At 42.4% G+C, this 25,266-nt stretch overlaps 1 protein-coding gene across 1 annotated transcript in view; it reads left to right on the forward strand.

The window, feature by feature from the left end:
* Nucleotides 1-9,153, forward strand: part of mllt1a (MLLT1 super elongation complex subunit a) — a 24,687-nt gene extending 15,534 nt beyond the window's left edge. Inside the window, exons 4-13 of the mRNA XM_072438733.1 lie at nucleotides 441-584; nucleotides 1,250-1,375; nucleotides 3,143-3,446; nucleotides 3,528-3,838; nucleotides 4,883-4,973; nucleotides 5,060-5,165; nucleotides 6,688-6,787; nucleotides 7,942-8,010; nucleotides 8,627-8,698; nucleotides 8,769-9,153. Coding sequence (XP_072294834.1) covers nucleotides 441-584; nucleotides 1,250-1,375; nucleotides 3,143-3,446; nucleotides 3,528-3,838; nucleotides 4,883-4,973; nucleotides 5,060-5,165; nucleotides 6,688-6,787; nucleotides 7,942-8,010; nucleotides 8,627-8,698; nucleotides 8,769-8,897 — 1,452 coding nt within the window. The 3' untranslated portion in view covers nucleotides 8,898-9,153. The remainder of the gene's footprint in view (nucleotides 1-440; nucleotides 585-1,249; nucleotides 1,376-3,142; nucleotides 3,447-3,527; nucleotides 3,839-4,882; nucleotides 4,974-5,059; nucleotides 5,166-6,687; nucleotides 6,788-7,941; nucleotides 8,011-8,626; nucleotides 8,699-8,768) is intronic.
* Nucleotides 9,154-25,266: the final 16,113 nt, after the last annotated feature.

The following is a 25,266-nucleotide window of genomic DNA, read 5'->3' on the forward strand; positions in this document are numbered from 1 at the left end:
CCGTCCTTCACAGAAACGGAGACTGATGTATTCAAACACAAGACTTTTAAAAGTTCTCGACAAATCTTGAAATAAATGCATGATTAATTCACTCACGGCCCACGATAAACGCCATGTTTCTTCAGACATTATTTGACCAGAAAAGTGTGAGGTCTAATTTCACGTGCAACTTATAGTCCGGAAAATAGGGCAACATTTTATTCAACCAGCTGAGAACCCGCTGAGATCCACACTACTTTATAAACGCACAGGGAAAGACACGACGGCACACAGATGATAAAAAACATTCACATGATTTAAGAGACAATTTTAAAAAGTCAAACGTTTTAAAATGTTAAATGTTTCAGTGCTATCCGAGCACCGCTGGCAAACACTGGCGTAGAGAAGTAATCTGTTCAGTTTTTGTGTTACATTTTCTGGCGTTTTGTTTGGAATTGTAGGAGGAGCCAAAGAAGGTGTGCTTCAACTACGACCTGTTCCTCAACCTGGAGGGAAACCCGCCCGTGAACCACCTGCGCTGTGAGAAACTGACCTTCAACAACCCCACCAAAGAGTTCAGGAGGAAGCTCATCAAGGCCGGAGGGGTGAGGCGCTTAAAGCACACTACGGGGCTTTCCTTTTGTCCCCACGACGGACGTTTAGCGCGGTTTTTACGACATTCGAGCGGCCGTTTGGGAGCAAGCGTTTAAAATGACGGGAACAAAATGAGTCGTAACCGTCGAGGCTGCATCCGGATGTCACGTGACTTTGGCGTCTGTGTTTTTGTAGCGTTTCTTTTTACTATAAACGACAAATTTAGCTTGGCGTCAAAACAACATTCACTATCTTTGTTTTCCTTGTTTATTACTTGATGTTTTTGTTGATTGTATTGTCAGTCCTGCTATTGACTTTATTTAGTAGTAATGACAATATTCTTGTCCATAAAGTGCTTTTCTGAAAGTGTAGCTGTTTTTTTAGCCCAGCTTACTTCACGTTTTCGTCACGTTTCGCTTCATTACATCATCACGCTCTTTTTGAAGTCTCCTTTGTTACTTCTCCGACTGCAATGTGAAAAGGACATGCCTCATTTTGAACTGTAATTAAGAATATTTGTCGTCATAACGCATTGGCACATTTAGATTTTTTTTAGGCGATTTCTTTTTGATTTCTGAGGTGTCATTTTCTCACTATAACGCGTCGTCTCAGTTGAGTCGCCGTCGTATCTCTTCGCACGTTGCGTTACCCGCCGTTAAAACGGTTCTTGTTGCAGGTCTTGGTGGTTCCGGAAGGAGCAGAAGCTGTGTCCAGGCCCAGTCCGGACTACCCCATGTTACCCACGATCCCCCTCTCCGCCTTCTCCGACCCCAAGAAGACAAAAAACGCACACGTGTCAAAGGTGAGACTCCTGTTCGAGACACGGACACCTGGAAGACGGGCACACTTAATGCCATACTGTGGAACATGTTAAATATACTTCATAAAGCACTTTCGAATCGACTTTGGGTGATAGATAATTGAATACAAACGCAAAAAGCTGCAACAGATGGACATTCCAGATGGAGAATACTCACGGACAAGGGGCAATATTGATGAAAATTGCACGTTGTTAATTGCTTAATCGCCCCCTATTTGCACCAATCGAGTGGCTATTTCTGGAGAAAAGTTTGAAAATCTGTAGGAACAGACAAGAAGTGACATCACACAGAATTTACTCAAATAAATTACTTTTTTGACCACCCTCTAAACATTAATTCAACAATATAAAGTCACTCATGTTTTTTTGTTTGCCAAATAAAATAACAAGTGACATTAGCAGAGTTTTGGCCCAGTGGTTGCTGGGTAATTTGCTCGTCTTGCAAACAGGAAGTGAAATTATAAACCTAAAAACGTGTTATTCTGGGACAAGAGGGGTATTTACCTTGACTGCGTGTTCGTTCAGTGAGCGGTCCAAACCTGTCAGAGGCACTTTCACCGTCGCAGCGCTACAATTGAGACTGTTAATGACTAATTAACTGTGACTTAGTCGAGACGCCGGCGCCACGTTTTCGTAGCTTCGCTGACACTAGTGGTCGAAACGGGAACTGCGCTCATCACGTTTGTAAAAGTCAAACTCGTTCCTGTGACGATGTGATATTTCGCTCGTCATTTCGCGGTTCAGTAATTTTTTCTCTATTATAAAGGCTGTCATGTTTTTTTTATTTCCTCTACAAACATCTTACACTGCATGAAAACTGCAAATTGTATTTTAAAGCTGCACAAACTCTGAAATACAAGTGAGTTTTTTAATAGTTTAATAGCTTTTTCAGTCTCTTTGTCAGTTTGTGTTTAAACTTTGAACAGAATCCTATGATTTAAAACCAAAAATGAATCTCAATTCTTGTCAGAAACCTCACAATCGGATACTTTTCCCCAAATTGCACAGCCCTATATTACGTCATAATATTGAAATTGTGATTTTGCTCCAAGAGAATTGTGATTATTGGCTCTGCGTCTCTGGAAACCCGTCCCTTTGTCTAAATAGTGCCGGGATTGTTAATAATCGGAACAAATTACAGTTTTGGCGTTGCTGCGGAGCGTCTCCGTTTGCCGCCAACAGTAAGAACAGTCTGAACTCTAATGCCATTCTTATGAAGCGAGTGGTTGTGGAAATGAAAAGTTTATGAAGGATCTATGTTGTGAAGTAATCAAAGTGTTTAGTACAAACACAAACAATTTAAAATGTACTTAAAAGAGAAAAGGAAGCGTGTCACACATTTCATTGTAGAGCTGCAGTTAGCGATCAGATCCGAGGTGTGGAAAGCAATAGTCACGTGATGAAAGTATTTAATCACTTTGATCCAGATGTAGTTGGAGTTAAGCTGTTTGAGGATCCTGGTGGAGCACCTTTATGGATAAAAGCGTGTTTTTGTCAAATAACACTGAATTGACACATTTTCCGCACCATTTTCGTGCAATTTGAGTCCTAAAACTTCTTTTTTGAAACCTGTTTTCACACCAGTTACAATTATTCAGTTTAAATTATTGATGAACTTGTCGCAGCCCTATTTCATTGAATTGAAAGGGAAAAAAAGAAAATTTAATATTAGCAAGCAAATGAATTTCAGCCAGAAGGAAAGTTGGTCTTGATAATGTTTTTTTTTTAATACATTTTTTTTAATTTTAGGAGCCCAGCAAAGAAGGAAGTGGGAGCAGCAAAGGCCCCAAACCGCACAAAGTAACCAAGGAGCACCGTGAGCGCCCGCGAAAGGACTCTGAGAGCAAAGCCACGTCGAAAGGAGACGGCGAGCGCGACGGCGGCAGCAGCAAGAGCAGCCGTGACCCTTCGTCCTCGTCGTCCAAAAAGCCCTCGGACATTAAAGTCAAAGATGAGGTCAAGGTCGTCCCCAAAGCGGCTTTCAAGGAGCCCAAACTCACGCTGAAGGAGTCCAAGATGGAGGGTATGTCTCCTAAAGGCGGGGGTCCTCCGGGTGCGGGAGGAGGCGGAGGCGCTGGCGGAGGAGGAGGCGGCGGGGGAGGAGGAGGAGGGGGAGGAGGGGGAGGAGGAGGAGGAGGGACGGCGGAGCCCAAAGCGCCGGGGAAAAGACCCTCCGCCGTGGACTCGCCGAAGCCCAGCAACAAGAAGCAGAAGAAAGGGAGCTCGGAGGGACCCAAGGGTACCGGGGGCGGAGCCGGCTTCACTGGGTCGTCCCCCCGGGTGTCGTCTTCGTCGGCGGCGGGACAGACGTACGAGAAGAAGCCCTCCAAAGACAAAGGCCGCTGGATCAAGGGCAAAAACGATGCACTGGAAATCAAAGAGACCAAGAAACTTCAGGAGTCCGAGGAGTCCAACTCCGAAGACGAGGCGTCGTCCAAGTCCGAGGTTTGTTTGAGTTTTACTTCAGCGGGAAAGAACTACATACTGATAGTTTATTAAGAAGGATTCAGGTTTAGTTACCAACTTAAAAGACAAATATTGTGCATTATTTCTGTCGTTATTGGCCTTTAAACATGCTCTCGAGTTTCATTAGTTTTGTGCTAGCTAGTGTGATGTCATCAATTACCAACAGGAAGTAAAAGTATAAACCTAAAGGAAAGTATATTATCTTAGGCCGTAGTTATTTTATTACTTGGTTTACGGATTTTTAAATGAAATGTATTGAACAGGCGGACAAAATATAAATATAATTTCAAAAGATTTTTTCTTCCGGGTTTCACTAAAACGCACCAGGAGGAGGAGGGGGGGAGGGGATGTGGCGCGCGAGTGAGTGTAACAGTAGATCTAGCGTGTTTTACATTGGTAGAACTCACGCTTCTAAGTGTGCACCCTTAGTCACGGCATAACGTGCAGGAGAAAATGTGGTAAACGCGTTTTAAATGTTTGTTTGCAATATAAAGGCGCGCAGCAGACAGAGAAACACAGGGACGGAGCTGCTCCATCACGCTTCACGCGCTCTTTTGACTTAATACCGTTTTTATATTTCATTTAACGTTGTCGGCGGTACTTTATAAAAAAAAAAAATAATACGCTTCATTTTCAGTGTTTACTTCATTTTGATTACATTTTATTCACATTTTGCTCTTCCTTGAGTCATCTCTTAGTTAAAACTTCTGTGGCAACCACTTCAGACCTGGTTTAGTCCTAATTTAGACCTGGAATAGTCCGGTTATAGATCTGATTTAGATCTGGTTGTGCTCAGAAAGACGAATCTTTTCTTTGGTGTAAAAAGATCGATAAACACCGGAACAAAACCCTTTTAAACGCTGCGGTAAATTTAGGTTTTTATCCTGGTCAATGTCCTCCAAATAAATTTGTCAAACTTTAGACATAAGCCTACTTTTTAAATATTTTTCTGTTTGTGTTTGAGGGTCTCGAATGCAAACGGTTGCTAATGTGGCGTGACTGAACCCCTTTGTGTTTGCGCAGCAGTCGGCCCCTTCGAGCCCCTCCAACTCCAGCTCCAGCTCCGACTCCAGCTCCGACTCGGACTTCGAACCCGGACAGAAACCGGGACAAGGTAAAAACGCGTCTACGTAAAAACGCTTCTACATAATCCGTCCTCGGGCCGTGTCTGACCCAGAGGCGCTCCGTTCTCGTCCCCAGGCCCGCTGCGATCGATGGTGGAGGAGATTCAGTCGGAGGAGTCGGACGACGACGACAGCAGCTCGGAAGAGGAGACCCCCGTCAAAACGAACCCCGGCAACTCTCGGTGAGTAACGGGTTCCGCTCTGGCCAAACGGACACGGCCTCGGGCGTCTTTACCGCTGACAAAGAGCTGCGCGGCGTATCGCAGTCGCATCTAAAGCACAATTTGAGTTGGTGCAGTTCTTAACTAAATGAAACATCCTCTGCAAAGAACAATATATGCTTCTTTTGTTGTTGTTGCTTTTAATGGCGGTGGAAAAGGTGCATTTACCGCCACCTTCTGCGGTTGTACTTCTTCTGCGGTTGTACGTCTTCTGCAGTTGTACGTCTTCTGCAGTTGTACGTCTTCAAAGTATGTGTTTTACGCTATACCGTAAAAAAGAGAAAGGAGAGAAAGGGAAAAAATAATTGAATACAATATCCTTCTCTACAGAAATCTTTCTGTTCGTGTAGTTTAGATCTTTACAATGTGAGTCTTGGAGCAGTTTATCAGTTCATATTTCAGTTTTTAAAATGTAAACGCTGTTTAAACATCACAAATCTGTTCCGCGGTTTGATCTTTTGTGGTGCAGCGTCAGTAAAAACCACTGCTCTGAATTGCTCTGGAAATTCCCTTGAAACTTCAATAACCAAATAATCAATAATAATGATTTTATCGGCAGTTGATCGTGTGTTTCGTGTCACAGCCACCGAAAGAAAAACTACAGAAGAGGGACGCGTTAATCTTAGGGTGACCGCTCTTGTACAAACATTTCCCGGAACTTTATTTTTTTTTTTAATACACTATTTATGGAGGCTTTGTTTTGAAGCATTTAACAGCTGTGCACAATTTTGACAAAAATATACATGTTTTTGATCATCCTGAACCATCTGAATTGTACTAAAACATGTCCAGTAATTGTTGTGGCGGAAGTATGACATGTAACATTATTGGACTGTAAAATGTAGAGTAAAAGTGCAGAAATAGCACTTATAACGTTATTTGATCACACTTGCGATGAAGGCAGATCTTGGAATGTGCTGATGTCATGTTACAGTGTTATTTATATTTATTGTGAGTAGAAACGTAATTATTTTATGATTAGTTACGATTATTGACACCAAACCGTGAAACCCTCTACTCACTTTAATTTCCTTTATCTTACTGTTATGTTGTGGACGGAGTACCGTATTTTCCGCACTATAAGGCGCACTGGATTAAAAGGCTTTTAAGTGCGCCTTATAGTGCGGAAAATACGGTAATCACAATTATCGATCGATCAAATAATTTATGAGGCTTGAGAATATTGTAGTTGTTATTTTGTAACGATGCAAACATTTAGTATTTAGTGAATCGTCTATTATACAAATAAAAGAAAACATCAGCAAAAAGAGCTGTAATCGACAAACGTCGAGCGTAAAGTCAAAAATCTCTGCACCGTTTGTAGTTCGTTTTACGGTTCATTCCTGACACGTCAAACTGTCGTCGTCGAGATCACGGAAAGGAAAATCAGGTTATGTACACATGCAGGACGGACCGACTCTAAACTCGAGGCCCGTGTCGCTTCCGTCGGCGTGTCTGACCTTTTGACCCTGTCCGTTTTTAGCCTGAGCCTGGACAGCGAGAGCGACAGCAGTGACGGGTCGCACCGGCCCAGCAGAGACCCCGCCCCGCCGCCCCAGAAGCACGGCTCCAACAACAACAAAGTGAGTCAAACTAACCTAAACAAACGACTGTGTTTCAGCCTGTACAGTATCCAGCGTTTGTCCTGCTGCTGTGGCTGATCATATCAATATATTATTGTTAGGCAAACCGTAATAAAGTACTAATATTAAGATGTTAATGTTTAGTACAAAGCCCAACGATTGAAGTAAAGTTGTGAGAAACTTTAAAAATGAACAGTGCAGTGTCGGGCTAGTTCCTTCATAGTATAGTACATAGTATTGCCCTTGACTCTCCCTAAAAGTAATTGTGTTAGTTACTGTGTTATTAAGCAATCAAAGTTACTACCATATAAAGTAACTGTTAGATTACAAAAAAAAACATGGCTGCTTGTTCAAGTAAACAATACTCTGGCTTAAAAAAAAGATCGATTATAAAAAATAAAAAAGGCAATCACAGTCTCTAATTCTTCTTTTACGTGAGACTTTTTATTGATGAGTTCGTAAACAAAGCCACATCGTAAGCTTCGCTCCAGTTTAAAGTCACACTCTGTAACTTTTCTGCCGGGCGGTCTGGCTTTGCCATCCATCCATCTTCTTCCTCTTATCCGGGGGCCAGGTCAGGTCACGGGGGCAGCAGTCTAAGCAGGGACTCCCAGGCTGCCTCCTCCCCAGACACTTCTTCCAGCTCCACTGGGGCCAGCCGAGAGACATGGTCCCTCCAGCATGTTCTTAGGGAGGCACCCAGGAGGCATCCGGAACAGATGCCCGAGCAGCGGCTCTACTCTGAGCTCCTCCCGTGTGACTGAGCTCCTCGGGTTAATATAGCTGCCATTATCTTTTTTTTTTTAATTGTGCAATGACATTCGCTCAAGTCTGAAGTCCAGCATGGCCGTCATAGCCGCCCAAAAACACACTCGTTGAGACCAGACATGTCTGAACATCAACATTAACACTGGTTATTACATATTGAATTAAGAGGACAGTGGGTCTAAAATGCAAAGCTAATCGCACTTAGCATTTATCCTTAGTCTTTGGACATACGTTATAATTACATAGCTGCTACTTCTCTTTTTAAAACTAAACAAAAGCCAGCCACGCTATGAACCCAGTCATACTTTAGACTCGAGAAGGAGCTCCACGATTCTTTTTTTGGCCTGCATCACCGCCTCTGATCTCATCTGACGTGTCGCGCTCAGGTTTCCGGCAGAAAGAGCCCCGACTCCACTTTCCGCTCGGAGAAGATGCTGAAGAAGGGATACGACAAGGTAGGAAGGGTAAATCAAACTTTTTTTCTTATTCCCGCATCATTCACACACACGCACGTCATCTTTTTGTCGTTCAACGCGCAATGACCTTCAGGGGGTGTGGCCAGTCTCTCCACAAGTAGAAACGGCGACGTACACACTGGTCGAGCCAAAATGTCCACCGTTTTGAGTAAAAAGGAGATCCGGACATAGTTGGTGATATTACATTGGCCTTGTATTGCGTTTCCACTGGGCTGTATCGATGAAAAGTCGGGACTTGTGCCAATAAAAAGAGATTAACGTTTGAAAGGAAAAGTGCTCGTGATGACTTGCCTTGACGGCATGCGAGCTGTTGGATGCGACACTTTTAGCACAAACGTTTTTAGTTATAGAAATGGCTCCAGTATTGTTTCAACTTGGAATTAGATGTAGAGAGGCTCATTTTCACCCTAATAGATGCTTTTACTATACAACTGTCCAGTATATTTCTTTTAAAAATCCGTAAACCAAGTAATAAAATAGCTGTGGCGTTACGTGCAAAACAATCGACCTAGTTCTGTGTCGAAACTATAAAAATCGGCTGCGACGCTTTTCACAAATGTCCTTGTCTGTAATAACGTCGGCGTCTGTGTTCCAGGCGTACACCGAGGAGCTGGTCGACCTCCACCGCAGACTCATGGCGTTAAGAGAGCGCAACGTTCTACAGCAGGTGCGTGTGTTTGAGCGCTCGTTTCACCCCCGAACGTTCACACCGACTCTCTCCTCCTCTTCCCCCGCAGATCGTGAACCTGATCGAGGAGACGGGACACTTCAACGTGACCAACACCACCTTTGACTTTGACCTCTTTTCACTGGACGAAACGACCGTCCGCAAACTACAGAGCTACCTGGAGGCCACGGCCACGTGACAGGACGCCGCGCCGGGCCGAGACCACCAGGCGCCCACGCGAACCGGACTAGCGAGCGCGCGCGGGGTCGCCTTCGTGCCGCGTTTGAGGACTGCAGGAACAAAGTGAAGAAGAAGAAGAGGAGAAGGAGGAGGTGGAGGAGGACAAACTAGGATTTTTTTACTGAACAATGTTTTTACTTTTGAGTGTGTGCAGGGCGATGAAACGCACCACGTCCCGGGGCTGCGCAGTGTGAACCGAGACTCCTTTTTTAAAACACAGCAATATTTTTTAAAACCGTGTAGCGCTTTAATGATAACTATTGAATGGAGAGTGTTAAGCAAGTTAAGATTAAGGCCGCAACGGTCGATCAACTAATGCGTCGCATAGATGGATCGTCGCAATCATGGCCTGGACTATGCGGGCTCTAAAACGCATGCGAAATGACTTTTTATAACAAAGTCTGGGGCGATATTAGATCAAAATGTCAAAAAAAAAGTATAAACTGTTTGATTTTCATGATAAAAACACTTAACCTGTAAATACTCTTAAAAAGTCTAAAAGCGTCTAAAAAGTGTCGACGTGCAATTGAAATAATCGTTTGACTCGTCGACCGCTGAAATAATCGTCAGTTGCAGCCTTAATTAAGATCTTACGTCTCACTGAGAACGTGACGAGACCTGGATCAAACTTGGATCTAACCAAACGCTACCATTTTAAACTCAAAAGGCTCTTTATGATTGGCCGATTTTTAAGTATAATTGGTGATCTACGTGACACTGTGCAGCCCTGGCCACGCCCTCGTCTGGTTCTTCTGTTGTCCCCCCCCCCCGCCCCCCTTCACGCTGCTCCTTCCTGGGCCGCGGCTCGGGGCCCCTCCCCCTGGGGGTCAGCCGGGGCTCATTTCTCTGGGAATGCGGGCACGAGAGGCCGAGGCTCGAGTTAAGATGTCGCCTTTGTTCGCTCGCCTTTGTTCACGAAGCACAAGCTCAAACAGCTGGTGTCGCTCCTTCAGAACCTATTTCACACCGATCACGGAACGATACGAGCGTTTGTTTACACGGCACTGGAGGAAGTCTAATGATGGCGTTGTCGTGGACGTCTAAAAGTGCGCTGCGTAACTTTTCTGGCTTAGCTCCATTTCGACCGTGTCCCTCGTTAAACTAAGGTGTTCTAATTGCCAAAAATACCTTGAAAAGCGTGCATCGTTACTGTGAGCCTGCTCGCCTCTCCAGACGAGTTAAAAGCCGTACTGTGGAACATTCCAGTGGTGACGGCTCCATGGAGAAGAGCGGGTGTCGGACCCTGCTCCAGAAAAGTCACGTACTGCCACTTTTAAATGTATTACAAAATGAAATTGACGTTTTAAGACAATTCAAATAAACTATGCACTTTGCTTTCTACGGCAGAGAAAAAAAAGTACAACTTATGACAATTATGTAAACGATTAGTGCATTTGGAACGTAGTCTTTCTGAAGACTGAAACGCTCCAGAGTTTCAACATAGTTTTCAAACAGAGCTCGGGGTGAAGCGTCACGTATTTTGCGTCTTAAGACTCTGCAGCCCGCGGCAACAACTCTTTCATTCAGCATCTAAACAACATGTAGTTTATGTGCATTAATGTGACAAAAAATTAAGATTTTCATGTAATGTTTTCTTATATATATTAGACATTTTACGTAAAAATTTTAATAAAAACTTGAATAAATCACCCTTGAAATTAGGTATCATCAAATACATTCAAATCTTAAGTACGACATTGTGACGTTCGGTGTGTGTAGCTGCAGATCTTTGTCGCGATGAGAGAATAAACTGCCTTTTAACTTCAACTATCCCTTATAAATCCATGGACGTAAGTGGATTAAATCAAATACTAATAATCAAATGTTTAGGTGCAGAGTTAACCATGTTTTCAAGTGAAAATACTGACAAAAAGACCATAAACTTCTTAAACAAGCAGCGACAACACAAACCCCGAGCTCTGTTAATTACACGACACGGGAATTAGCCCCTCGCCCGCCTTACTCATTACCACCGGCTTATTGGTTTGTGACTCCCCGAACGCACTTCTGACAGTCGAGCCTCTGCGCTTGTGCCCGCCTCGAACCCCGCCCCCGAACCCCGCCTTCCCCCTCAGCGTGACGCGCATGAACTCTACTGCCTTCTTCTAGCGCCGGCTGGCAGGGCGACGGGGGCGAAACGTTTCTTACCAAGCCGCGAAAAGTAGCCATAGTCGTCGTCTCCCAGATTTAAAAAAAAAAACAACCCACCAACAACCAACCCACCCACCAACAACCACCCGACCGACCGACAAGCGATACAAACAAACACAAAAACGGGGCCACCTTTTTTGAAAGTTTTTTATTTTTCTACGATTGTGTGTATTTATTCCCAGATTGCGAGCTATGAATGTATATATATCGCTTTTACTTTTCTACGGCTAGCCACAGCTCCTCTCTAGTGCCTTTTCTTCGACCTTCAGCGAGAGGGGGGTTAGCCACGGTCCCCCTCCCCGACAGTCCCCCCGACGTTCCCCCAGGGGGCACCAGTGTTAATTGGGATGCCTGAATATCCAGTATTGTCTTAAAAAAAAACGCTCACGTCATCGCTCGTCTTCTCATCTCGTGTACGGTCCTTTTTTTGTTTCTTTCTCTCATCTTAGCGATGGCGGATTCGGCGTCGACAGGGGGGAGCGCCGGACCAAGTATTTAATCATTAGCTCTAGTTCTTAGCGCCGTGTTGTGCTTTTGAGAGGCTCCCACTCTCGGTTTGTTCTTGAATGGACTCTTCAAGTGCTTTTGTGGATTGACGGCGGAGCGGTTCCAAGCTGCTGCTGCTGCTGCTGCTGCTGCTGCTGCTGCTGCTGCTGCTGCTCTTCTCCTTCGGGAAAAACAAAAACGAAACGTGCATCGCTACTAGCAATGCGTGCTAACAAAGAAGCTTGGCGACCAGCTCAACTGCGTCTAACGCTGGTTTCGTTTGTGCCACGGGCGGTTTTCAAGGGGAAAGACGTCTGGTGTTAAAGGTGCACCGTGTAACTTGACTACTTTGCCTGGGATATTCCACAGTATGGCATTTAACGTACGCATTTGGTCATTTATAGATGCGTTTGCAGCTCTGAAGACGTCAAAAACGTGTATTCTGAAAAGCTATCATGCAAAATGTACTTTTTAATCATGTCAAAACGCTGTTCCTTCATCAAAAACATCCCTGAGAGTGGTATTTGGCTCCAGCTTGTTTCATTGGACATGTAGAGTAAGTCTACGTCTGAACCTGAGAAAACGCCCCGTTTCAAGTTTTCCAAACTTGCAACGTTTTAGTTAAGTGTTTTTTAAGTCCATAAATCATCACCAGACTGAGCGTTTCTGCCTCAAATCACGTGTTACCACCGCGTGCTTGTGTTAGCATGTCGGGCTAGCTTTTGTTTGTTGGTAATTCCCTCTGCTGCCAGTAGATGGGGCGTGGGTACCAAATCCTGCTGAGGAAACTCCTGACTGATGCATACATTAAGTTCTACAACAAAAGATGCCTGAACAAATGTATTTAAACTGACGATACAAATAATGCAGAGTATGTGTACTTTAAATGCCATACTGCGGAACATTCAGGGCCAGAGAAGTTAAACGGTGCACATTTGATATTAACATAAGCTTACTCGCTCTCACAAAGCTGGTTATGGATCAAGTCTTGTTTAATTCACAGGAAAACTCATCTGTTTCATTTCAGCCGTGGCAAAGCGCATTTTGTTCAGATTTGTTTCCGTTTTTGGGAGATGAGTCGGTATAGTTACTTTTGTTTGTGTTTTATGATTGAAAACCTAAAAGGGCTAAATTTCGTCGTGTTCTCTTCCTGTAATATATTTTTAAAAACGCGTCCTCTCACTGTCCACGGGATTAAAACGGTCCGTAACAAACACACTTTTTATCCACTTTTAAACGGTTGCAGAATATTGCTACGGCTAAAAAAAAAACGTTGCTACTGAACTCTAAAGCAGGACAATCCCAGAAACCTCTTTTCTAAACTCAAATTAATATATTCTAGTGTTTAATGAGTCGACACAGCTCAAATCTCATCTTTATAACGCAAACAATAACAATATGTAAACGGTAAATACGGAGTCGCAACGAACGGTTAAGATGATCAGTTGGTGAGCGATGAGACGATGATACTGTACTTAACTTTTATCCGGTTCAAAAGATGAAATATTTAGGTTTTAAATTATTGACCGCAAAGGTAATAGTCATCATTCGCAAACTCGTTTGTGTTTGTCGCAAGCGAAACGTCAAAAGCAATAAATTTTAAAGGCGTAATGAACGATTTTTCGCCAATTTGCGAACTCTGATGCATGCGCACTCCCCCGTGCAGACTGATACAACACACACGTGCGTTTGTTTATTAGCGCGACGGAGCGCATCGCATCTCTCGTCTCCGTAGATTTCCGTCTCTTCTGAGCTCGAACTGAGGGAACTATATTATGATAGATCAATGCGCTTAGCCACAGGGAAACGTGCTGCTCTCCTGGGGACGAGCCGACGCGGCTGCAGGTGAGCGGTAGGTGCATCTTTGATTGATGCTAATCGGCAGTCCACGCCACGAGAAAATGAGACTCAGATTTGGTGTCAAAAAATCGTCCATTCCACCTTTTTAAGAAGGGAAAAGTGGCGAACGACACGGTAAAGCGCAAATTATCACATAAAAAGGGCCTATGACGGGTCGGACTACTCATTGAACTAAAATGCAGTTAAGAAAAATATATTTTGAAATTTGCAAACATTAAAACAAATGATCACAGGTTTATAATTTCACTTCCTGTTTGTAATTGATGACATCACACTAAGAAATTATCCAGCAAAAACTCCTAATGTCTCAATTTTTTATTTATTTGACAAATAATAATATTTGAGAGCGACTTTGTTTTGTTGAATTAATGTTTAGAGAGAATTTTTTTTTGTAAATTCTGCATCAACTTTGACTGGAGTGTCCCTGGTGTGATGTCACTTCCTGTCATTTCCAACAGATTTTTTAAATAGTTTCCTCCACAAATACCTGCTCGATTGGTGTAAAACTATAATTTATATGTACAACAGGTATAAATACAGAAAAATAAAGTAATCATAAAAATCTGTCATACGTCACTTTAACGTTGAAAAGCATCTTAAGATCTCCAGAAGAATCCTTATTGCTCACACAGATTTACTGTCCATTTCACCGTAGAATTGACTTGTCTTTTAAACAATTTACGTTCAAAACTGAAGAATCGCCTCCGTGTTCTCTGCTCACTCCTGCTTCAAAGTAACATTACCCGAGTAAAAGTACAATGACGTAAAGTAACGTGAAAATCGCTTCACAAAACGACAACAAAAGTCGAGCAAAGAAAAACAAGCCTGTATAGTTTATTTGGAAGTGTGAAATTCTGATGTTTTTGGAAGGACAAAATGCGCAAAAAAAAAAAGCGCAAGAAATTACCAGAAATACAGTTGCGCTCAGTGGGAAATGCAACTCAAGAGTGCTGTTACATTAAGATATATTAAGTGGAAGTGTAAATGTAATGCAATAACGTCCAATGCCCTCGACTGAAAAGTACAGTTTTTAAAAGCAAAACGTTGAAAAGGGCAAATATTTACTCAAAATGTCCCTTTTTCGTTTTAAATTAACCTCATTTTAGTCTTTTCTTTTTGTCTGTATAACTGAAAATGTGTCAAATAGTGCAGTATTCAAATATCATCCTTACTGTATATTGATATCGCGGTGATTCCCCACATTGCGCACGCGAGCGATTTAAAAAAAAATAAATGACAACACGAGTATGATTTAAGTGTGTAGTTGTGTAAATGTAACTCGGTACTCTGCTCTTCTGCGTTTGTAAGTCACGTTCACGCTCGCACGTCACGTCGGGCGAGTTCCACGTTCCAGTTCATCGCCGAAACGAAAGCACAAAGGTCACGCGCCGTGGCATTAGTTCAACATTTCAGTGCCTTTTTCTACCGTGCCAGAACCAGCTTTGTGAGACCGGATTCCGCGAACGCTCTCCCAACTTCGCCGCCGACTCCCGCGGTGTTGGTTTCCGTGGCGCCCCCCAAAAGCCAAACACACACTCACAAAACTCACTGTGTAAAAAGGTAAAAAAAAAAAATAGGGCCTCGTCCGTTCACTTCGATAGCTTTAATCCACTGTTGTGTTGCCGGTTCTCGACTCCGTGACGAGCCGCATCTGGGTTTTTTCCGGTGAAGCGTGTCTCCGTGGTGACACTTGTTCTCGTCGCCGCCTTACGTGCCCAACAAATACGAACCCTTTCCCCGCTTTACTTTATCATTTCAAACGTTCGTTCCACCAATTGCGAAACTACGAGTCAGTGCGGTCGGCTTTGGTCGTCCGGAGTCTCCCGCGGCCCGGCGTCAAAGTGCATGTTCCATTTACAGGTGATTTTTGTGCTGAAAAATACCTTGGAAAAACTTCAGTTGGTTTTGGTGAAAGCGCAAAATCCCAACAGCCTCGCGGGGCTTTACAGAAATGTGGATTGGGACATCACAGCATCGAATTTTAGAGTCGCGATTTGACGATTGGTCACGATTCGACGATTGGTCTCGATTCGACGATTGGTCTCAATTTGACGATTGGTCACGATTGGGATCACAACCCAAAATGGACAGGAATCTCTAGTTTTGAAACTAGTTTTACGACATCGATTGACAAAACAAATTTTAAATGTGACCAAAACGGACAGATAAAGTGATATGAATTTAGTGTTTGGACTAGGGATTGAATTAAAAAGACAACATTTTGCGTCTAAAATAATCACGATTGTAATCTTTTAGTTTTATTGTGATTTATATTGTGGCCTAGATAATCACGTTGAATTAACCAACAAAACGCTCATAAAGAAGTCGATAAAAGTCGGATCGAGATATTCACAGGAAACGTGTCTTTAAAATGAGCGGCTTTTATGCTTTTAACTGTTATTCTGTGAAACGTGTCATTAACTGTAAAGTTTTTTTTTTTTTTAAATCACGCCAAGATCAAGGAAAGAGGAGTCAAATTGCGTAAATTCTTTCCCTTTATTCCTCACAATTGTAAAATAATCTCCAGGTTTTGTTGTAATTGCTTCATTTTAGTCAAACGTTTAGTTGGAAAGTATCGATTCTCGTGCAGAAAAATCGATACTTTGATCAAGCAAGGTTTTTGTTTTTTAATTTTCGTAATTTTTTATAATACATTAATTATATTTTATTTTTTGGACTTTTTTTTAATCCGATCAAGCTGCTATAGAGATAAGGTAACGATGTCACGGTTAAATTGTTTTTATGTTTCTTTTTTCTACATCTACATGACAAACCAATCCACAATTATATCACTTTAGATTCTAGTCGGATTAAAAAAACAATTACATTCTTGACAATAAAGACTAAAACGGCTAAAATGATGATTACAATAAAAAAGACAACTAATAAACAACCAAAAAAAGCGAAGATGACACAAAATAACACGGAACAAACAAAAGAAATGCATTAAAGTCAAAGAATTCCCATACATTTTAGTCCTAATCCAAACTCGTGGAGTCGTTGGCGTTTCGCTCTGACTCGTGGTTTTTCACTTGGTGGTCACGTCTGTCTCTCGGAGGAAAGCCCGGGCGCCAAAACAAACTCCCTCGCCGTCGCCCTCGCTCTCCCTCGACGTGGGAACTCTTTAATCCCGGCCCGCGAACTCCGACCTCGGGCCACGGGTTCTTTTCAGTCCCTTGTATTTTTGGTCAAGTGGGTTCACGGGACGCCCCGCGACAGTTAATGTTTTATTTATGGACCTCTGCACTTTTGGCTGTGACAACTTCAGTACTTATTAGACTATTTTTAAGGATTTTATACAATATTTACATGCAATACTATCTGAGTGTTTCCTTTGCCAAGTTTTTATTTTTTATTTTTTTCTTATTTAATTGTCATTTTTTTTTGGCATGTTTTACTCGCATACGGACAAGCTGTTTTCGGAGGAGTTGTTGCCATGGGGACGTCTCCGCGTGTGTGCGGCGCGCGTTTGTCTCGCCCGCGATTCGAACTTCCGTCGTCCACCGCACGTTTTGGGTTCTTGGTGGGACGTAGCGGCGTCTGGTCAGCCGAGCTCCGTCTCGTCCTGAGCGAGACAAAAGACAAAATTGCCACCTATTTTCTGCACTAATGACCTTTTTAAATGGACGAGCTTTATGCAATTCTCAGCCTCTTCTTTTGGTTGTACATTTTTTTTAAATTGTGGCGTTTGCCGTGCCCAGTTTGGTGCAGCTTTTTCAGCGACTTTAGGCCTTTTCCACGCAGTTCTTTCACTTTTCCACGCAGTTCTTTCACTTTTCCACGCAGTTCTTTCACTTTTCCAGAGCAGACCGAGCACGGCTGACTAGAAATAAGATGATAATAAGATGTCATAGGAAACTGGCCTAGCTCTAACTGCGTCATAACATGTAAAATACAGAAGGAGCTGTGGGGCGGGGGCGGGGCATGGGGACAGGGTTGCCTGTATTTATAAAGGTTCTGTTTAAAGGGAAACTTCATGTGTCAGTCCACAGCGGGACAAAGGAACTGGAGGCAAGAGAACAATTTGGTATTTTTTAAAAACTTGGCGTTGCGATGCCACCATGTGGCCGTATGATGCAAGTTGTTAAGAAGGACAAACCCTGTTATTTTAATGTTAGTTTTTCTTTTGAAAACATATTATTAATAAAGTCATAAGTACTGTTTGTGTGTGTTTGGTGCTGCCCTGTATTTGACCCGTGTTTGACCTGACTGAGCGGGTTCATGGTGAGTTCAAGTCGATGGGGTCAAAGGGTCATCAGCCTCAGCTATAAGCGTGATGCGTGTACCGTGGAGCCCAGAGTGTCTGAGAGGAGGTCTATTGATAAAGGCTGATCAATAAACACTGTTGCCAGAGGAACATTCAAACATGATGAGCACTTTAGATGCTCCATCGCTGCTGTCGCTCTCACGCTCTTGTGCTCTCTCTGACCACTTCAACAAAGCACTTCAATCACACTTCTTGGTCATTCAAAACCGAGATGTTTCCTTACATTTTTAAATATATATTTAAAAATGTTTTATATATGTATATATTATATTATGTTTTATATATGTATAAAACATAAGATGGAGTCAGATCTAAAGGAATATCTTATCTTATCTCCCCTTCACTGTGGAGCTCCTCCAGGTTTCTACTTTTTCTCAAGGAGGTTTTTTGTAGTTTTTCCTGGCTGAGGAGGACAGCGGACTCTGGAGCATGGTCTCCCGTCCCCACAGACATTGCTTAATCTGTTTTTCACCGTCGCCCTCAGAGGCAACTGTTGTGATTTTGGGTGTTACAAAATAAACAGCAAACAAACAGAACACATAAAACAGGTTCACTGAACATCAGAGCACATTTGGTCCTAAATCTTCTGTAATCAGAGTGAAAATCAATATTACTACATGAATTGTTGCCAATTCATTTTTTCAGCTCACTTTATCATGCTCCATTTCAATCCAGTGCCCGGTCCAGGTTTTCCTCTCCTCTTGACATGTCACCGCCCACAGGGCCAATCATCCAATCACAGGCTTTCTGATCTGGTATAGAAGCTGCCCTGCTGTACCTGAACTCAGCAGGTCACTTCCTCCAAACATATAGTTTTACACATGATACTGAAGTCACATATTGTAACAGTTGGTTGTACAAAACATGAAAGAGAATCGACAAGAGTCAGTTTGTTTTGCCACTTTTATTCCACGACTGTCCAACAACAAACATGTTTTAAATGGACAGAACTTCACTCTGAAATCACAGCTGTGGCTCGTCGCGGGTCGGGCGAATCCGGGAGCATCTGGTCCTTTAAAACCGCCCAAAAAAATCTTTACAATCCACAGTTGATTCCCTTCACCCAGAAAACCACAAACTGCCGTCGTATCCGCGAGGCCTGAACTCGCTCGGATACTCTGTACAATTATGTATTCCTTGTATCACTGGCCTTTAGTATAAAACAAAACTATCATCTCCATCTGTGCCGTTTCTGACAGCACTGAGTTTTGGCGCCATCTACTGGCTGTAGAACGACGGTTAAAATGAAAAACAAAAGTGAATTTAACATTTTTTCATTTTCACCCGTGTCTCAACTTGTGTTTCTCCCTCAGCCTCATCTGAAGAAATTACCTTTCTTAAATACAGCTGAATAAACACATTTTAAGCATTTAACTATTTTATCCCACACACGACACAGGTAAGGAACTATTTTAATGACATTTAACTATTTTATCCCACACAAGATGCAGGTAAGGGACTATTTTAATGACATTTATTTAACTTTCATCTCACTGTCTGGCTCTTATTCGCTTTAAATGTCCAGATGTAAATTTGAGGGCCCGGTAAGAAACTTTCTATAATGACCACCAGATGGCGACATTTGTACATTAACATTTGCTGCTTTTTCAGGGCAAAATGTGACGTTTAGGGTTTATCTTTCATTCACACATTATTTGTGAACGTAGAGACAAACACAGAGACAAACACAGAGACAGGAGAGTGTGTTTTTACCTTGATGGTGATGAGCATGGACAGAAACTTCTTCTTGTCTCCGATGAGCATGGCGTTGCTGATGAACGGGACCTGCTCCTTCACCGCGTCCTCGATGGGAACGGGAGCCACGTTTTCTCCTCCCGCCGTGATGATCAGCTCTGAAAACGCAAACGCAACTTTAACACGCGAGGAACACGGACACACGGGTTTTACTTGGATAAACGTCTTTCTGAGCAGACTTAACATGTAATACTTTAGACATGTTTTACAGTGCTCTTTATGTTGACAGGAAGTGTGCGAAATTATTATGAAAATCAAAGTAATGTTAAAGGGCCCATGTCAGGTTATTACGAGTTTCTAATTTTGACTTTATTTGGTGTATTTGTACCTGTTGTACATATAAATTATAGTTTTACACTAATCGAGCAGGTGTCTGGAGAAAAGTTGAAAAATCTGTAGAAAGACAGGAAGTGACATCACATCACTCCAGGGCCGGCCCAAGCCTTCAGGGGGCCCTAAGCGAAAACATTTTTGGGGGCCCCTCACCACGTCATCAGAATCAGTTTTATTGCCATTGTCAGTGAACAATTCACATATGGGAACTTTCTTCAACGCAAACAAAGCACACCAAAACGCCAGGGCATCAGTTTGCCAGTTAGTTTATTCTCAGCACCTCACAAGCTCAAATATTGATAACTTAAATCCCACAATGCAACTTGGTATTCCGCTGACATCACCTCTACTCCCTGTACAAATAACACACATCCCAGATATGTCTTTGGGTGTATTTGTGGGCGTTAAGGGTCGACAGCCACATTAGCAGTTTAAATTAATAAACAGGGGGGTCCGGGGGCCATCCCCCAGAAATTTTCAGACCTTTTTTGGGTCTTCTGCTGCATTTTAATGTGGTCCAGCCGGCTAAAGTAAGAGTAAAATGTTGAGGTTGTAATGCTATAAAATGATGATGTGATGAAACTGTGCCAGGAGAAAATGACTAAAGCCAGTTATTAATACATTAGTGTACTTAATTACTCAATACAATATTGGCTATGAAAAATAATTATGGTCAAATTGATTCATTTTAACTGAAAATGTAAAAGTAATAGTTATCCTTACTAATTTATCTTTTACAGCTCCCAACTGTTCCTTCTTGCCAAAGTGACAAAACAAGTTATATTAAATTAAACAAATGGCATAAGCATTGCTTGATTAACAATTAACACTGATAAAACAGTGCAAACATGTTATTCCCAGAGAATGAACAGAACGAGAAGTGAAAGTCCAAACCTCGCTATTGTGAAGCGACTGCGTTTCTGCAACTTTGCCACTTTTATATAAAAATATATAGTATTATTCTATAACAGACGTAATTATAATATGTCTGGTTATTTTTCACTATCAATTTATTATAATTTATAACAAATAGTCTAATGATGCTTTTTAAATAAATTGAAATGTTTTATTGCTCTATTAAAAGTTAATTACAATATAAATGTTTGTTCTGATCAGAACACCACACACTGGACTCCTGCACCTTTACATTCCTCTCATTCCACTTTAAGAAGTCAAAGTAAAACAGACATCACGAGTCACGATTGATCTCACACATGGTGATGTGAGAGAGGGGACGCAAACTCAAACCGCTCATCTCTGACTGAGGCTGCACAGGGGCCCGGGACAGGGGCCCGGGACAGGGGCCGCACACTGTTCACTCCAAAGTCTCACGTCAGAGGTTCTGGACGAGACGGCGCTCGTCCGGACCGGATCTCCGCCTCTTAGTGACCCGGGGCATAGAGGCCCCTCACCGGCCTCACCTGCAGCTAACACTACGGGGCTGGTGTAAATGTGAAGCTTATTATCTTTCATTCAGACACATATTGTGCGCGGGGCAGAGCTCTCGTCGCCTCCAGCCTGAGCGAACTAACGTGACAGAATCGTGTTGTTTCAAACAGCAGCATTAACCGTCTCTTTGTAAGAGAAGTTCAATACCTGGAGAGTGTTGTTGAGTTTGCAGTTTCTTTACATCGTCAAGAAGTTTCTTCTTTCGTTTTTCGGCATCGGGGGATATATTCCTCTGGACATGAGGACCACGCAGGCACCACGTTCTGTTGTGTTTATGTTTTGCTCTCGAGCTCCTCGCGCACAATGAAGTTGCCCAATCAGCGCAGGTTTGGTGTCTCGGTTGCCAGATTGTCATTACAAATAAATGCGGTTTGTGCCTTATATGTTACCGCTGTGTGTGCTTCCGCGCCAGCAGCGCTACTACACTAGTGGCGCACGCTGCGCTTGCGCTTCTCATAAGACGGGTTGCCAGATTGGGGGCCCTATTAACGCCTCGGGGCCCTACGCGGCTGCTTAGTTCGCTTATAGGCTGGGCCGGCCCTGCATCACTCGTTCAAGTTTATGCAGAATTTACACAAGTAAACAGCTTTTTTGACTCTCTAAACATGAATTCAACAAAATAAAGTTGCTCTCATATATTTATTGGTTGAATTTTAAAAAAAAGTGACATTAGATGAGTTTTTGCCCAGTGTTTGCCTAGTTTGACGTCATCAAATACAAACAGGAAGTGAAATGATAAACCTAAAAAAACTTGCCATTCGGGGATAAAACATTTTTAATATTTTTTTTATCAAAATTATTATATTATATTCATCTGTGATCTGTCCTTTTCCTCTGTATCTGCTGCGTTGTATCAATGAAATTTCCCCATGTGTGGACAATAAAGGATTATCTTATCTTATCTTCTGCATTTTAGTTCAATGAGTCGTCCGACCTGTAGGGGGCACTTTAGATCTGTTTTACCCCAGTACAGATGTACAGTAAAAGCATCTATTCAGGTGAAAATGAGACCACAGCGCATTCTCTACATCTAAACTAGGAGTGTGCAAAAATATTGATATATCAATATGTCATGAAACTAAGTTTGGTGATACAGTATCGATATTGTGGGCTGCTGTAATGATATATTACCACGAGTATTTTTTTGTATAATTTCCAGAATTATTTTGTGACCGTGCTACAATTTGGTTGCTTGTTTAACGAAAAAAACAATATAAAGTATTCTTTAGCGCGGCGTCTGACCACGTTCACAATTTGGAAGTGAAACAGAATTCCTCTGCGCGCAGAGGCCAATCTGAAGCGCTCTTTATTCCGAGTTCTTTCTTCCGAGCTTTAAAGGAATAATGGAGGATTTTCCGCTGATTTGAGAACTCAAGCGGAAGTGCGCATGTGCACTCCCCCGGAAGGAGGCACTGAAAAGCCTTGTTGCTCGGTGCAGGAGGTGGGGGACAGAAGGGTCCTGGCTAGATTCACATCTATGCTGGACCATGAGTGTCGCCCCCTGCAGGACACTCTGTCCGCTCTGGAGAGCAGCTTCAGTGAGAGACTGATCCACCCTCGCTGTGTGAAGGAAAGGTTTCGCAGGTCTTTCCTTCTGCTGCTGTCAGACTTTATAACAAACACTGTTAGTCCTGAACACTCGCAATACTGACCTAACCATGTGCAATTCCGTCATATGTGCAATTACTGTTGTGATTCATGTGCAATTACTGTGAAATCCATGTGCCGTCGTGACACATATTCATGTGCAATTACTGTCGTGACCACATGCAATGGTATTTATGTATTTATTTATTTATTTGTCAATGGGAGTTTTTGTTTATAGGAGATCTTCTACTGAGAGTGTTTTTCAAACTTCCTATAAGTGATCTGTTCTTTTCTTCTGTATCTACCTCTGTATCTACCTGCGTTGCACCAATGAAATTTCCCCATGTGGGACAATAAAGGAATATCTTATCTTATCTTAACACATGCGTTTGTTTATTAGAGCGATGGATCGCATGGCATCTCTCTGTAGATTTCCGTCTCTTCTGAGCTCAAACTGTCTTTCTCTGTCTTAATTTTGTCCTGTACACTGAGGGAACTATATTATGATGGATCAATGCGCTTAGACACACACCGGCATATCAACCACGCATGCGCAGCCAGGGAAATGTGCTGCTATGATGGGGACGAGCCGACGAGGCTGCAGCTGTGCAGTAGGTGCATCCTATGATTGACATGTGAATGAACTACTCGGCTGTCCACGCCACCAGAAAATGAGACAAAGATTTGGCGCCAAAAAATCCTCCATAATTCCTTTAATTATCAGACAAATGTGAAATGTTAATCACAAAGTGCATGGATATCAGCCTATACCCTTATTTAAAAGTTTACAACATACACTTATACATTTCCTATAAGTGATCTGTTCTTCTGTATCTACCTCTGTATCTACCTGCGTTGCACCAATGAAATTTCCCCATGTGGGACAATAAAGGAATATCTTATCTTATCTTACATATTTTTTCATATTTATATTTAATCAGCTCTCTTTATAGCATTAACTGTATTACTATTGTATTTGCATATCTTCTCAACAACAGTCATGATATTATCTAAATTGTGATATATTCCCCACTTCTATGTCTAACAATGTCATAAATTCTGCGTGACGGCTGTGCCAAAGTAAAAAAGTACTATAAGTCCACTAAAGTCGCAGCAAAACAAAAAGCATTATTCAAGTTTGCGATGTGTATTTTCATCCCTCTTCCTCTATTCTTCTGCTCAGTGTTGAGACGCAAACTTAAAGAGTTTACCTGTGATAGTCTTAAACACAGGAAGTGAAAAAACACACACACGCACGCACGCACACACACACACACACACACAAAAAGCACGCACGCACAAACACACACACACGCACACACACACAAAAAGAACAAAGTCTAAAGAATAAAGTCTAAAGAATAAAGTCTATAGAATAAAGTCTAAAGAATAAAGTCTAAAGACTAAGATGTACAACTACAGTAGGTGGCGGTAATGTAACGCTTGAATACCAACCGCCATAAAACACCAACCACCGGCGATGGAGCTTCCTCGAGGAGCCGTCACCTTCGCAGAGTCGCCGTGTGGTGGAGCCGACGGGGCCGCAGAGCTGGAAGACGCCGCCAAGTAAGTTCAGTCCACACACGCGAGGGCCCCTGCGGAAAAAAAAAACATATCGATTTAGCATATTAGTTTGTTTTTATCGCGTCATTGACGATATTCAGACGGTATTTTGTGCCGATATTTGCCTTGGTTGAGGTTCCGTTTTGTCTCGATGCTAAAATCTCAAACTTGGTCTTGAGAAAAAGAAAAAGGCTTGATCGTAGTTTAATCGTAGTTTCTTTAATGTTACCAAGTGGTCTTTACTAGTTCTGGTATAGATCAAGTAGGAAAGGGAACGTTCCAATTTTGTACCATTTTGTCATTTTATTTATTTTTTTCAGTATGCATGCGTTTGCACATCCGGAAACTTGTACAGTAGCAACCGAGTCCGCCATTTTGAAAGGTGCACAACCGCACATCTACTACATACGATATCCAGGATATATGAGGCCAAAATGGCAAAAACCTGCGTTCTGTAAGGACCAAGGAATGATAGCTTTGTCGTGTACCTTAGTTTGTCGTTATCGTCTAAAGAATCAAAGTATTCGTAGCTCATTATGCCGTAGAAAAGGATGCAGTCGTGGTGGTTGCTAGTATATCACGTGCCCCTTTCAAAATGGCCGCTATGGGGAAGTCCTGGATGTATGACGTCACCACGAATGCATGTATTGATCAAATGAGTATCTAGTTTTAGTGTTGATTAGTACCTGGGTATGAATAGTTTTGGACTAATCTGACGCATGTTATCAGAGATTATCCAAGATCTTACAAGTGTAAACATTGGAGTGACAATAAGTGAAAGTGAGTTTTATCGTATTATTTTCTCGCATGATCTCGATGAGAATATCACGGAAATCTGTCAGAATGTGCCAGATGTGCCTGGAGTGTCAATCATTTG

Source organism: Eucyclogobius newberryi, unplaced genomic scaffold (genome assembly GCF_026437365.1).
Source record: "Eucyclogobius newberryi isolate DKJ021-1_F unplaced genomic scaffold, fEucNew1.0.hap1 SCAF_9, whole genome shotgun sequence".
Classification (NCBI taxonomy): domain Eukaryota; kingdom Metazoa; phylum Chordata; class Actinopteri; order Gobiiformes; family Gobiidae; genus Eucyclogobius; species Eucyclogobius newberryi.